The 14242-nt window shown below is 62.5% G+C and overlaps 1 protein-coding gene across 1 annotated transcript in view; it reads right to left on the bottom strand.

Annotated features, from left to right (window-relative positions):
• CASZ1 (castor zinc finger 1) overlaps positions 1-14242 on the bottom strand; it is a gene marked incomplete at both ends in the record, with an annotated part of 52441 nt that continues 38199 nt past the window's right edge. Inside the window, 10 exons of the mRNA XM_080800874.1 lie at positions 1-1127; positions 3794-3935; positions 4156-4307; positions 5994-6165; positions 6840-7038; positions 8571-8909; positions 9839-9961; positions 10065-10219; positions 11514-11577; positions 11818-11953. Coding sequence (XP_080657000.1) covers positions 1-1127; positions 3794-3935; positions 4156-4307; positions 5994-6165; positions 6840-7038; positions 8571-8909; positions 9839-9961; positions 10065-10219; positions 11514-11577; positions 11818-11953 — 2609 coding nt within the window. The remainder of the gene's footprint in view (positions 1128-3793; positions 3936-4155; positions 4308-5993; positions 6166-6839; positions 7039-8570; positions 8910-9838; positions 9962-10064; positions 10220-11513; positions 11578-11817; positions 11954-14242) is intronic.

Genomic DNA, 14242 nt, shown 5'->3' with positions numbered 1-14242 from the left:
CTAGGGCGAGGCTGCGGCGGGTGCGGGGGCCGCCAGCTCCGGGCTCCGTGCCCCGGGCCCCGCCGCCGCCGCCGTCGCCGCCTCGGCCAGCGACTCCTCCGAGTCGGTGCGCAGGTCCTCGTCGTCGTCGTCCTCGTCGTCGTCGTCGTCCTCGTCGTCGTCCTCGTCCTCGTCATCGTCCTCGTCGTCGTCCGCCTCCTCCTCGGGCAGCTCCAGCTCCTCCTCCTCGTCCTCCTGCGACGACTCCCCGGCCGCGGGGCCAGGTGCGGGCGCAGCGGGGCCGTCGCGGGGCCCGGGGCCTTCGGGCGGGCCTGGGTCGCCGGGATCGCCCGCGTCGCCCAGCCCCGTCGCCCCCGGCCCGCCGGCAGCAGCGGCGGCGGCGGCGGCGGCCGGCGGCAGGAAGAGCAGGGCGCCCCCGGGCTCGGCGCCCAGCGACAGCGCCCCGTCCAGGCCGACGGCGGGGCCCGGGGACGCGGCGGGCGGCTCCCCGCGCTCCTGCTTCTCGTGTTTGCGCTTGTGCGAGTCCATCTGCGACATGCCCACCACCGTGTGGCGGCAGCCCGGGTAGGTGCAGTGGAAGTGCGAGCACTTGAGCTTGTACTTGCAGTCGGGCACCGCGCAGTCGGCGCTCGAGCTGAACTGGCAGAAGCCAGCCGCGCTGATCACGTCCTGCTTGCCGTGGTGCTTGCGGTGCGCCGTGACCTTGGTGCTGTCGGTGCAGCGGAAGCGGCAGCGCAGGCAGTGGAAGTGCGTGCTGCTGCCGGAGAAGGGGCAGTCGGCGAAGTGGCAGCTGAGTGAGGCCTTGAAGCGCTTGAAGTCGTCCAGCACGAGGTTGTCCACGCGGTCGTGGTGCTGCGCGTGCTTGTACATGTGCGTGCGCCCGCAGAACTTGTAGCCGCAGTTCTCCCGCGTGCAGTGGTAGTGGGTGACCTTGAGCGAGAACTGGCAGGCCGCGTCCTTGCAGTCCTCGTAGAGGTCGAAGCGCCGGAAGCCCTCCAGCATCATGCCCTCGTCCAGCATCTTCCGCGAGGAGGCCGTCTTGCGCCTCTTGCCGAAGGGCGACATGTCCTCGATGATCCAGAAGCGCTTCTTGGCCCCGGAGGCTGTCGGCATGGAGATGGTGTTCCCTGGGGAGGGGCGGGGGAGGTCAGTGCCCCCGGGGCACCATTCTCAGCATGTCACCCATGCCGGCAGGCTCCCGGGGCCTGGCACCATGGCCAGAGGGTGCCCCTGGGGGGTCACCGCCTTGGCTCCTGTGCCCCCTGGGGGGCTCTGGGGGCCTCTGCCCTCCCCCTCCCCAGAAGAGCCTGGGAGCCCCAGGCTTCCCCTTGCGTCATCCCATGTCTGCATCCGCCTGGGGTGGCAGAGCAAGTAGCTCGGGGGCTGGGGGGATGTGGTGGCTGCTTCCTGGCCAGTTTGGGTGGGAAGTGAGGACACGTCCTGGCGCTAATTGAAGCTGAAGGGGGAATCTAGGTCGGCAGAGTATAATTACCCAGGTTGGACGGGGGCCAGGACGCCACCATGCACCCGCCTCTAATGAGGGACAAGCCAGCTCCTTCTCCAGCTGGCTAACCAGTTCCCCTGGCTGCCCACCTGTCTGCCCAGGGGACCAGCCTACTTGCAACAGGGAGGCCAGGCACCCGGGGGCTGTTTGGGACTGTAACTCCCTGCCCCGAGGGACACCTTCCCTTTTGGACCAGAAGGTTCTTTAAGGTCTTGTTGGGGTCTTCTGGCCCCAGTTAGCCAGGAGAGGGCAGCTCTGCTGAGGGCCCGGGGCCAGAGCAGGGGCTCAGCCAACAGATGGGTGCCCATCTGTGCCCTCCCTCCTGGATCTGATTGCTTCCCTAGACTTAGGGTGCCCTATAGCCAGGGCTGCCTGACTGGCAGTGTGGCTCTGCTTCCACTACCCCCTTTCTGGGATGCACTGTGGCCCCTATGGCTGCAGGGTGAGGGGCGCGGCACAGGATACCCGGGACGGGGCGGCCATTCTAGGGCTCCCTGCCCCACAGCCTAGAAACCAGAGGGAAAGCTTCAGGGCTGGGCTCTAGCCAGGGTCAAGGGTGGGCATCCCCCAGGCTTCTCCCATGTGGCTGCCCCATTCAGCCCGCCGTGAACCTGCCTAGAAGGCCCAGCCTGCACAGCCCCACTGGGCTACACCGTCCACTAAGGTATAGACCTAGTCACCCACCCTTAGCAGGTGAAACCAAGGCCTGCCATGGGTTGGGGGTGCCCAGCAGAGGACAAGGGATGGTCTGGGGCTAGGAGATCAGGTGTGTGAGCAGCAGCTGCTGTCACAGGGTCCTGTCTGGTTATGCTAGTGACAGCTTTCCATGGGCTGAATTCCACTGTGTGTGTTGGGGGGGGCCTCTACCCTGCTCTCTGCCACAGCCCCGGGTCTGGCACAGTACTGGCCTGGCACTCGGGCAGAATGGGAGGCACAAATGAGTGAGGGCAGGTACAGAGCCAGGGTGATGAGTATAGCAAAGGGGAGGGAAGGTAGGTCTCATCCCTGCACAGCATCAGATGCGTGGAGGTGGGGGGTAGGAAGAGGAGGTCCCTCTGCCAGCGAGCACTGCCTGGGGCTGGGCCCTGGAGACCCCCTGCCTCTCCCTGCTTGGCCCCAGGGATGGGGTTCCGGCTGCCGTCGGGACCTTGCCTGGACCCAGTGCGGGCAGGAGTCGAGAGGTGCTGTCCACGGGGCAGGACTAGGCTCTCTGGTTTCGGGCTGGGGCTACTGGGCTGTGAGGGGCACAAGGTGGCCTGGTCCTCGGCCCAGCAAAGCCACAGAAAAAGGTCAGGTCCTGGATCATGGCCTTGAGGGTCAGCTGGGGTGACAAACACTGGTGAGGAGGTGTGTGCGAATTACCTGCGGCATCCTGAACTAGGGGTACGTCACTTTTTACTGGAGTTGGAGTGGCAGTGGCGGGCGGGAAGCGGGGTGGGCTGCCGACAGGGTGGCCCAGGCCCCGCGTGGCTCCGAGAGTGGCACTGAGCAGAGAGTATGAGAGACAGGGCGGAGAAAAGAGGCATGGGAGGGAGGGGAGGGGTGCCCGGAGCACGGCGGCTGAGAAGGATGGGGTCAGTGGGGGCTGCGGAGCCCCGCGGACAGCCTCGTCGCCAGCGGCAGCAGGAGGAGGAAGAGGAGGAGGAAGAGGAGCCGGGCAGCCTGGAGAGGGTGGAGAAAAGCAGAAAAAAAAAAAAAAAAAAAAAAAAAAGAAAACCAAAACAAAGAAAAAACAAACAAAAAAGAACCCAAATGAGAAACCCAATGGCAGAAGCAAGTATGATATGAAAACATGTGGACAGAGGAGGAGAGAGAGGCAACACGAGAAAGCAGGGAAGGAGGTGGCAGGGGGAGGAGAGAACGGGAGGGGGAGGCTGTGCGGCGGGAGGTCACAGCGGCCTCGGGGTGGCTCTGTGGCCCAGCCCAGCCTGGGGCGGAGTCCAGTCTGGGCCAGCCGCTGGGGTGGTGGGCCAGGGGCCTGGGCCCCTGGCTCTGGCATGTCCCCGGCCTACCTGCCCTCTGGGCGGAGGGCTGTGCTACTCTGTTCACGCTCACAGAGGACAACCCAGGGTCCCTTCCTGGAAACTGAAGCCAAGGGCTGAGTGCTGGCAGGAGGCGGCCTCTATGACCCATGTCCCTAAGGCCCCCCCGTGCCATACCCAGAGGCCGGCTCGGTCCCCCTCTGAGGCCACTTGACCATGACCCTCCAGTCCTCAGGGGGACCCAGCAGTGCCTGGGGACCTGGAAGGAGGGGCCCCGTCTGGAAGTCCCCAGGCCCCCCGTGCTCACCGGCCGCAGTGCTCTCGTTGCCCACCGGAGTGCTGGAGCAGCTCCGGTCCATGGTGGACGACTCGGAGGACACGGCGCCAGGGCTGCAGCCTGTGTAGTCCATGTAGTCATCTGTCTCCGCATCCATCAGGCTCGGGGGGCCCTGAAAGCAAGCAGGGGAGCCCTGAGGAAGCTGGGCTGGCGGCTGCGCTACCCCCCGGGGGGGGGGGCAGGCTGTCGCTTTGGGGCGGTGTGCACCCCCCGCACCCGGAAGCAAGAGCGGGCTGCCGCCGGTGATGCCGGTGATGCCCTGTCGCCACGCCACGCCGGCGCGAGGGAGGCGACGGGGGTGGCGGCCGGCCCGCCCCTCCCTGGGCTCCCACCTGGGCGGGGGGCGCGCGGTCGAAGTTCTTCCCCAGCATCCTCCGCATGTGCTTCCGGGCGTGGGAGGTCATCTGGTGCTTGAGCAGGAAGGAGAACTGGCAGCCCTCCCGGATGCAGTGGAAGTGGCTGTTCACCTGGTTGTACTTGCAGCCTGTGGACAGAGCCCCGCCCGGCCGTGAGCGCCCGCCCCGCCTGCCGCGGGTCACAGCGTCTGGGCCCCGGGGAAGTGTGGCCTGCGGGGAGAACGGCGCCCCCCCCCCTCCTCCTCCGAGGGCTTGTATTCCACCCCACCCCTGGGGGGCATGAGGGTGTGTGCCGTGGCAGGCTGCGCCCCCATCCCCAGCCCCTCCTGGGGCTCCACGTGAGAGACCTTAGTGACCCATCCACCGGGTCAGCCCCCTCCCAGCAAGCGAGATGTGTCCCCCTATCCCCTCTGGGGAGCCCTGGTGCCCGTCCCCGGCTCTCTTTAGGCCTCTACCCTGCCCCCGCCCACCTCCTCTTGGCTCTGGGCTGAGAACAAACAGCGGGCAGGGCCGAGCCAGTGTCGGCACAGGGCAGGTGAAGGCCTGCCCGTCTCCATGGCGCCGGGGCTGGCCAGGTGTCTTATATCACCCCCCAGCTTTGTTTGGCCCCAACCACCACCCAAACCCCCTAAAACTGAGTAAATACAGACAGCTACGGAGCACCCCGACACCCGTAAGCTGAGCCCGAGGACAGCACAGGCCACCGAATATTGACATCTGTTGCCACGGTTACCAACCCTCTCCGGGGCCATGAATTCTTCTCGAATTAATACTTGAAAGAAAGGTTTGTTTCCTGCCTTTCTCTGGCGGTCGCCCCGGTGTCTCACCCTCTCCCTCTGGAAGGGGCAGTCAGCAGAGACAGCGGCCCCACCTCGGCTCTGGCCACCTGAGTCCCAGCAGGCCCTGCCTGCAGCCCAGAGGTCTGCTTGCCTGCCTCATGGCCACCTGCCTTCTAGGTTCTAGTTTGTTCCTGGCAGATTCCTGCCCCACCTCAGCAGGCCTGGGAACACGTGGCTCTATCCCGAGGCAGATGGGTGGGCTTGGCCTCTGCCCACTCATGGCGGAGCCCAAAAGACATCCCCACTCAGGGGGCCCTGGCTGGGGGCTGTGGCCGGCTTTCCAGCTGAGGGCCCAGCTCTCAAAGCAGACTCCCTTCCCTGGCACCTGCTGAGAAGCTCAGGGCACATGTGGTCTCCTTCCCAACCCCACGGCCAACTTCCTCTGGGTCGACCAGGTCGCAGACACTCTGGGCTGACCCACTGTGCCCCTGCTTGTCCCCCCAGCTCCCCCCGACCAAGCATGGTGCTGGCCAAAGCAGACATTCCAAACCCTGACTGCCACCAGCCCTGCCACCTCCTGCAACAGCGTGCTCCACACACAGCCGTCCCTCAATGACACGTGCTACACGACCACGGGAGCAGACAAAGCAGGGTCCGCTCTGGACAAAGCCCTTGTAGTGCAAGCCTGGGAAAGAGATCCCAGGGCAGGCCACTTTAGGAACTCCTACGTTACCCGCACAGCCTCAAGGGAAAAGGAAAGGGCCCCAGGTTCAGGGCCTGACTCTGCCCATGTGGCGTTTTCCCTGGGGGCTGTGGGGGGTAGCTGGGGCACTCCAAGTCACCCTCGCCCCACTTCCAGGGCTCTTTGTGTTGGGTGGTTTTCCCCATGTGACAATGCCCAGCCTGTGAGATCTGGGACATTAACAAATCGCAGAGCCTGAGAGGCAGGGAGGAGAGGTGGGTACTGGGAGAAGGGGCCAGAGCTGCACCCCGCCACCTGCTGCAAGCTGCCGCCCCAGTCCCCACTGCCAGTACCTAGCCTGCCACACTCTTCGCGCTTGGTGAAGTACTTAAACCCGTTGGCCGCCCGCCGCTCGGCCTTCTCATGCTTCTTTATGTGCCATGGCAACTTGGTGGTGATGTTGGTCACGAAGTAGCAGCCGGTCCGGAGGCAGTGGTAGTGTCCGCGCATCCGGAACTCGCAGTGCTGCAGGAAGGGGCGGGGGGTGGGGGTCAGGAGCAGGCCAGTGGCTTCTGTGAGCTCCCACCTGGCCCCCGCCTCTGGGCCATGGCAGGCCTTCCTCTGTGCTCATAATCAGGAAACATGATCAGGTACAGGCCTTTCACGAGCCATTTGACTGAAACATCGACCTGGTGATCTCGCCCACTGCTACTGATCTCACACCCGGAGCAGACATCACTAATCTATCCCGGTGCTCTTCCCCGCATCACTCAGCTCTGGGATCAGACTCCTCCTCAAGGCGTTCTGACAAACAGCCCCTACCAGTCTCAGGGTAGGCCTTTATGAAGGTGAACTTGATCTGCCCTTCCTGCCTGGGGCATGGACAGTTCAATCTCTAGCTGTCCAGTGGGCTAGGCATCTGGGGAGAGGGAGCACAGTTCCAGAGTGGGTGGAATGATGCCAAGCATAGAGTAGTGGTCCAGCATGAGGTCCCCACCGAGGGCTAGAATGACGTGACGACCCTCACCAATGGAGCCCCAGTTTGGACCCCTGCCCAGGAGCCTCCAAGGGCCCAAGGCCCTGCCGCCCTTTCCAGGGCGGAGGGCGTAAGGCAGGAATCCCTGCCGGGAGGAGCTGGTCCCCGGCCCTGGTCCCAGGCCCTGCTCCGGGCCCCCGCCCTCCCCCGCTCCCATGCTAACCTGGTTGGGGCAGAGACACTGCAGGGAGTAGTATGCGAACTGGTCTCGCACGTTCACCAGGTTGTTGCTGGGGTTGATGTGGTCCAGGCAGTGCGACTCGGCCTTGCCGGAGGTTTTACACACGTACTTGCAGTTCCCAAAGAGACAGTGGAAGTGGAACTTGTTGGCGTACTTGCAGTCCGTCGTGAGGCAAGGGTCGCTGGAATGAAACCACAGCCCAGAAGGTCACTGGCATTGCCAGGGCCCTCCCTTCTGACATCCTGACATTTGTCATGTCGGGGTTTTGCTCCCTCATCCCCTGTGGCGCAGCTCAGAGGAATGGCCCCTGGGCTGCCTTCCTGAGCAGCAAGTGGCTTTGGCCAGAGGAGACTACAGATCCCAGCATGCACTCCTGCCTTCTTTTTGGACTGGATGGTGCAGGAAGGATTGCACTGTGCAGGCTGCCCAGAGCATTGCATGCTGGGACACGTAGTTTCCATGGCCACACCTCAGGATTATAGATAAGGACGGCTGCAGTAACCTCTTGGATGTGAAAATGAGAGATGGTGCTGCCAGCCCTGGCGGGGGGCCAGTGAGGGCCTGGCTGGCCTGGCACAGGCACTGCCCTGGGTGTGGCTGACTGACAGGGTGCAGATGGGTGGGCAGCCCTACCAGGAAGCTCAGCTACCACGGGGCCCTGGCCATTGGGAATGTGTGCCTGGTGTTGGGTCCTGCCGAGGCGCACGGCTGCCGGGGGCCCCCCAGGGTCGGCCCAGGGTGTGGGGCTCCCGTCCACTCAAAGGACCTCACAGGCCGGCTGAGTGGTAGAGCTCGGGGAGCGGAGGGGTGCTGGGCCGAGCCCCGTGCTGGCCAGCTCCAGGAGCAGCAGCCCTGCCCCACGACCTACCCCCTGGGCAGGCAGACAGGTGGGAAGGACGCTGTACGCCAGCCTTCCACCCTGGCCCCTGGCGTGGCTGGCCCCACGGTGGCCCCAGGGTGGGCACCTGACCACACTGGGGAAACTAAGAGGGCTGCCGCTGAGGGGAGGTGGAATGGAGGAAAGGAAGCCCAGGGAGGAACGGAGAGGAGCGCAGGTCCCCTTCCATGCCATAGGCCCAGTCCCAGGTGCTCAGAGAGGGAGGACAGCTGCCACTCAGGCCATGTGTGTTCACATCCAATTTATTACTTTTATTGAGAACAGGAAACCGCACACATAACGATACAGAGTCACCGTTCTCGCCACAAGGCACCACCACCATCCAGTGAGGAGGGGCCCTTCCACCCCTGAGAGCTCAGGCCATCACGCAGATGGGCGCGGGCCTGGGGGGCGCCTAGCCCCCTCGCCCCCACCCATGACTTCTCTTGTTCTGCAAAGGGTTGGCCATGAACACGAGCCACAGAGACCAACAAGGAGGCCCGGGGCAAGACGCAGCCCTCCTTGCGAGGCAAGGACTACCACTCCCAGCCCACCTAAGCTGGTTCCGCAGTGTCAACACTGCCCCTCTGGAACAGCGGCCACGACCACCACCATCTCCCCCCACCCCAGCTGGCCACTCTGGGAACAGGCGGGGAGGTCCGAGCAGCAGCATCTTTGGTTAGAAGGACACTGCCCGGTGGTGGTGTCCCAGAGAGGCTGGGGACAGCCAGGGCTAAGCGCAGGGTGAGGAGTTGGGCCTCCTCGGCGGCCCTTGCTAGCACCTACTCCCGAGACATGCGGGGGACGCGGGACTCCCGGCTCATCGAGGGACTCACTTCTCCTGGAACTGGAGGAATCCGGGTTTGACCTGGGGCTTGGCGTTTTCTAGAGAAGTCGTTGCCAAGGGCGAAGTGGGCAGGCGAGGCACTGACGCTGGAATCTGAGGCATCTGGGGGACGGTGGAAGCCAGCTGCTTCCAGGCGAGCAGCGTGGGGGTGGAGGGCACGGCGGCCGGGCTGGGAGTGGGACCCTCCAGGGAGGACACTGTGGCTGTGGTGACAGGAGGCGCTGGAGGGGATGACGGGGCCAAGGCAGGTTTGGTCTCAGCAGCCGAGGTGGGGAAGGAGGCCTCGGTGTTTCCCTTCACTGCTCCTCCCTCCGTCCGGAAGTGGAAGCTGCAACAGGCCGGAGCCAGTCTCAGGTGGAGAGTGAGTGACAAGGGCCCCGAGCCGCTAGCCTTTCCTGGGGTCTGATCTCATCACAAACCTTGGGGCCCAGCGTCCCCCCACCAAGTCTCCAACCCTAGGCGTGATCCTAGCAGGAAGGAAGGACGGACGACAAGTGGTTGTATCCTCTGGGCCTGAACTTGGGCTCCTGGCTCTGCCCTAACTGTACATTCCTACCTGTGACCTTCCTGCTGTGGCTGTCCCTAGCTCCTCGCTACACGGAGTGGGGCAGGGGATAGGGACACCAGGCCCTGGTGCACAAAGTCCATGCTTCCAGAATCTGCTCTGAGAATTAAAGGTGGGTCTCAGCCTTCGGCAAAGCTGGCTCATCTGCAGATGAGCAGCTGGGGCTGCCTAAGAGGGAGCAGAGCCCAAGCGAGGGCCCCGCAGCCTCGATCTGTTTTAAATGTCCGCAAGTTCTGGGTTCAGTTATGCTGGGCGGCTGGCCTGCTACTTTTCAGCTCAGTGGGTTTACAAATTAATTTCATTATCTTTAGGTCAAAGAGAATCTACAAATCTACAACTGTGGGTTAGAAAGATCTTCACCTAGGGTCCCTGACTGGTCAGAGCAGGGTCTCTCCGGCTAACCCTGCAGGAAACATCTGTGGTCGGGCTGCACTGTGCGGGGGGCTGAAGCACACCCTGCTCCGGGTCTCTAAGTGGGGCTTGGACAGGCTCAGAGGGCCCTGCTGGGAGTTGAGCTGGTGGAAGGGCGGGGAAGTCCACCTTTTTCTCAGGCAGTACCTTCTGAGAAGCCAGCTCAGCTTCTGAGGTCTGGTGGGAGCTGCACACGGGGCAGCCCCCAGCCCCACCCAGCCTGGAGTCCGGCTGGGATGAGTGAGGCTGGGTTGCCACGGGCCCTGGGGACCCCCACTCACTTGGCGTGCTTGATGGCCCCGTCCAGGGTGCTGAAAAGCGCGCCGCACTCCTCCACCACGCAGTGGAAGTGGGCCTTGTGCAGGAAGTCACACTGGGCATCACAGAAGTCCTTGGTGCCAAACCTGGCAGAGGAATCGCTGGTCAGAGGAGACCCTGGGGCACTGGCCACCATGAAGGGCGGGCGTGGCCCTCCCTGCGCCTTTGCTCTGCCAGGAAGCCCCTCACCTTCGAAGGTACACCTTCCAGGGCTCGGACAGCTTCTCCTGAACCAGTGCCTTCACAGCCTTGCCCAGGAAGGGTGAGGACTCCATGGCGGCACTGCCCTCTGCTTCCGTCTTGATGTTCAACAGGCTGCCGAGGTTGGGGTTGCCCTGAGACATCTGCGAAGGGCACAGGGGCTGTACTTGAGGCTGGGGACCTCAGGACACAAACGTGGCCGCCCTGGGAGCAGGAGCAGCTCTGGGCCCCTCGGGCCTCTCACAGCAGACCAGAGCCACGGAGAGGAGCGGAGGCCTGGCCACAGCCAAGCCTGCTCTGAACGGAGGTCGCCGCAGGCAATGTGCAGCGCTATCCCGGCCCCACGGAGATGTCCGGACTCCTCCACACAAGCCCCGGGGTGCTACGATCCATCACTCAAGTAAGGCCAAGACTCTGGGCACACACTCCAGCCTAGCTTTTCCCAGACTTCGTGGCTCCCTGGTTATTTTCCTGCCAGGTTTTCAAAAGAAGTGCAGGAGGAGGGGGGGAGCCCCTATGAATTCCTTGAGAACAAGAGAAGGCACACAAAGGAGGAGCCGAGAGGGAGGGAGGGAGGCTCACAGGGTGAGATCAAGATGGCTCACTGCTGCTGGGCCCGGAGGGGGAGTGGGGGGGCGTGTAAAGGCTCGACCCACATGGGGCGCGGGGCCCTGACAGGAAGGAACCAGAGGGTGCAGGGGGCAGTGACCCGAGAAGGGAAAAGGGAGCAAGAGAGCTAAGAGGGAGGGAGGGAGGGAAGGCGGAGGCCACGGGGCCTGGGGCGGAGGGCAGAGGGTGGCAGGGGGCTCCTTTCCTGCCAAGGGCCCAGCCGGGACCCCCGTCCGTGAGGTCCGGCCTGGGCCCGGCTCCTTCAGCAGTCACTTGTGTGCGGTAACCAAATTAATCTTGCTGTAGTCAAATTTATCATGTGAAGGGGGAAAATATATTTGAGATGATGTATAATTTACAAAGACCCTGCATTATTTAAAATAAATATTCTGGAGCGACCTCTGCGAAAGGCGTCCGAGACCATTACTCAACCCGAAAAGTGGAAATTGATGCTTTGCTCCCACTTTAGGGCCCCTCCCCCACCTCTTTTTAAACAAACAAAAAAATATATAAAATAAATAAATAAAATTAATAACTGAGAGCAGAAGAAGTTAGAGGGCTCTGGAAAAGCTTTTGGAGCCCTCCATCTGAAGGGAAAAAAAGGGTGTCAGAGGCTGGAATATATTTCTTCAGCCAGTTCATTAAATTAATTTGTAAGCAGTGGCTCTGAAATTATATCCGATGAAAAATGGCCTCAAAATTTAAATGGTACAAACTCATCTTATTAGAGGCAAAACATTAAAAAACAAACACATCCCCCCCACCCCCCAGCGTAGCTTTAATTTCTCTGGGTGGGGGAACGGGGGGCGTGTGATGGATGGTCCTTACCTTATTCATAAGCGAGGATAAAAGAGATGAATTTGCCGGGACTGCGTGGCCATTTGATTCATTACTGGAACATACAAACCAAGGGGCTTTAGCTTGGATGTACGTGGGACTGAGCCCAGATACTCACCCTTCCCAGCCCACTCCTCGGGCCCTGGCCCCCACTCCCCGCCCCCAACCAGGCTCCATCTGCCTGGGCAGGAGGATGACCCCCGCTAGGAGGAGTCCCTGGCTGGCCTCTGTGGGCTCTGCCTCCCGGGGTGCTGTCCCAGAGCCTGTCGCCTGGAGCAGAGCTGGGAGGCCTCACCTGGGCTCCTTCACAGTCAGGTCTAAACTGCGGTCCTGGGAGACCTCGTGGGGAACGGCGGCACCAGCGTTCTCACCGGGCTCCTGCTTCACCGGGGCCGGGGGGAACCTGGTGGGGGTGGCCTGCTGCCCGCTTCCTACAGGGGAGGGGAAGGAAGATGGTGTTAGAGGGGCTGAGGGCTTCCTCTGGGCATAAACCGGAACCCCCCACCCTGCCGGGCAGGGAGGACAGTGGGCTGGGTGGGCTGGGGCCGTGGGGGAGCCCCGGCTGCTGGTCAGCGATTCTCCCCACTGACATGATCGCTTGTGACGCTTACCCCTGTGTGGCAATTCTTCAAGTGATAATTATTGCAAAATTATGTCAAAGTTGTCCTGGCTCAGGGCCTCCTGGAGGAGAAGGGCGGGAGGCTGGGGAGGGGGCTGGCACGGGGGTGGGGGCCCTTCATTTTCTCCACCGACTGTCACAGTCAATTTGTGGGGCTGCCGCTTAGGCTTTTATTAAAGACTCTGTTAATGCTGAGGCAAAGTGGCAGATCTAGACTGGGAGCTGCGCCCCCTCCGCGGGTCCCCGTCCCACTGTTGCCGGGGCGACGGCCCTGCCTTCCACTGAGTATGCCTAGGAGGGGCATCTGCCCTGTCAGGGCTATGGAAGCTGACAGCCAATCAGAGTGGTTCAAACTATGTGACCTCGGCCGTCAAGCTGTCCCGGGCAGGGAGAGAAGGCCCACTCCGGCCGGGCTGGGCTGCACCGGGGCTAGGTGGGAGCTGGCGGGGTGCAGCCCTTGGGGGAAAGGCTGAGCAGAAGAAATTGCTGACGGGAACGTGTCCACTGAGTCCTTCTCCACAATCCCCAAGTGGCTCAAATATTACTTTGCCCCAAGGCACTGCGGCTCACAGAGGGCTGGTTCACAGGCAGCAAGTGGCATTTTATTAAAAAATCAAGGAAAACGGGCCCCCTCCCCTTCCCTTGACCTTTGTTTTGGGGGAAGGAGATTTTTCTAATGAAAAGGAAGAATTTGCCAGTCTGGCCACGGAGCCCCATGTGGCCCTGAAGTGGGTCCCACCCCAGCCGGCAGGCAGCTGGCCAGAGGGGCTCGGCCCCAGGGTGGTCCTGCTGTCCCTCCCACACCTGGAACGGAAGGTGGGTCACTCCACTTCCAGCTGACAGGAGCGTCCCACAGGGGCAGACGAATTTTTGGAACTCAACATCCACATGCCGGGAGGTCCCCAAAGTCACTTGCTCAAGATCCCCCAGGACATGCATGGCCTGGTCCCCTCGCCCAGGACTGGCTGGCCCTCCGGGAGGTCTGGGCAAATCCCTGGGATAGGCCGCAGGGTGGTTAGGGCTTGGGGGGTCTCGAGAGGCTCTCACAGAGGAGCAGGGCGCTAGGGCTCAGGAGCTGGCCCACAGAGGTCCAGGTCCAGACTTCGTACCCTCCCAGCCATGTGCCTGCGAGCAGACTATCCCCACCGGTCCTTCAGCTCCACAAGGCAGGACTCTGAGTCCCTGCTGTGCCCCAGCACTGGCTAGTGCGTGGCCCCCGGCAAGCACAGCGGCTGTTGAGTGAGTGGATGGAGTGGCAGTGACTTCTGTCAGCCAAGTGCCAAAGGGAGGCTGGGGGCGACAGGGGACAGGAGCCAGGTAAACAGAAAACCCAAAGAGCTCTAGAGACACAGAAAACGTTTACAAAGAGTAAAAATGTGAGACGGGAGAACCACGCCTCACAGCAAGCCAGAGGGAGGGCGGAGCTGTCACCAGGAGCCTCGGGCTGTGTTGTCCAACGTGGCAGCCACTGGCCAGGCGTGACTCAGTTAAACTAATTCCATTAGAAATCCAGTTCCCTGGCCACACAGCCAACCTCAAGCACTCAACAGCCACCTGTGACTAGCGGCTGCATACAGGACAGCACAGAACAGAACGTTTTCCATGGCCGCAGAAAGTTCTACCAGATGGCACCGACTGATGGGGAGAGACTAGAAAGATGTCCTTGGCCTCTAGGGGCGGGCCAAGAGTGAATCCCAAGGATCCCTGAAGTCTGGCCACCCCACTGGCCACCCCTGAAGTCCTGCCCCCTCCAGGGACACGGAGGGGGCCCTAGGGAAACATGGGTCTCTGGACTGCTCTCATCAGGGGCCAGACTTGGTATGAGGTAAGGTGAAAAGTCAGAGCAGTGGGCAAGGACCAGTTGCCCCCAGGATGCCAAGGCTTAACCACCTTTGCTTCACAGATGAGGGACCAGAGCTGCCTGGGGTGGGGTGGGCAGGCCAGAACGAGGGCCCCCCCAAGAGCAAATAAACAGTAGGAGGCAGAGACCAGGCAAGATGGGGGTCTGAGCAGGCAGGGACTGTGGGTGTGGGAGTAGAAAGACCCCTCGCCAGCCTCCACCCCCACTCCCACTCTGCTCCACAAACCGACGCTGTGGGCT

Source organism: Martes martes (assembly GCF_963455335.1).
Source record: "Martes martes genome assembly, chromosome: 4".
Classification (NCBI taxonomy): Eukaryota; Metazoa; Chordata; class Mammalia; order Carnivora; family Mustelidae; genus Martes; species Martes martes.
The sequence above is the reverse complement of the archived record's forward strand: the minus strand, read 5'-3'. Positions and strand labels throughout refer to the sequence as shown.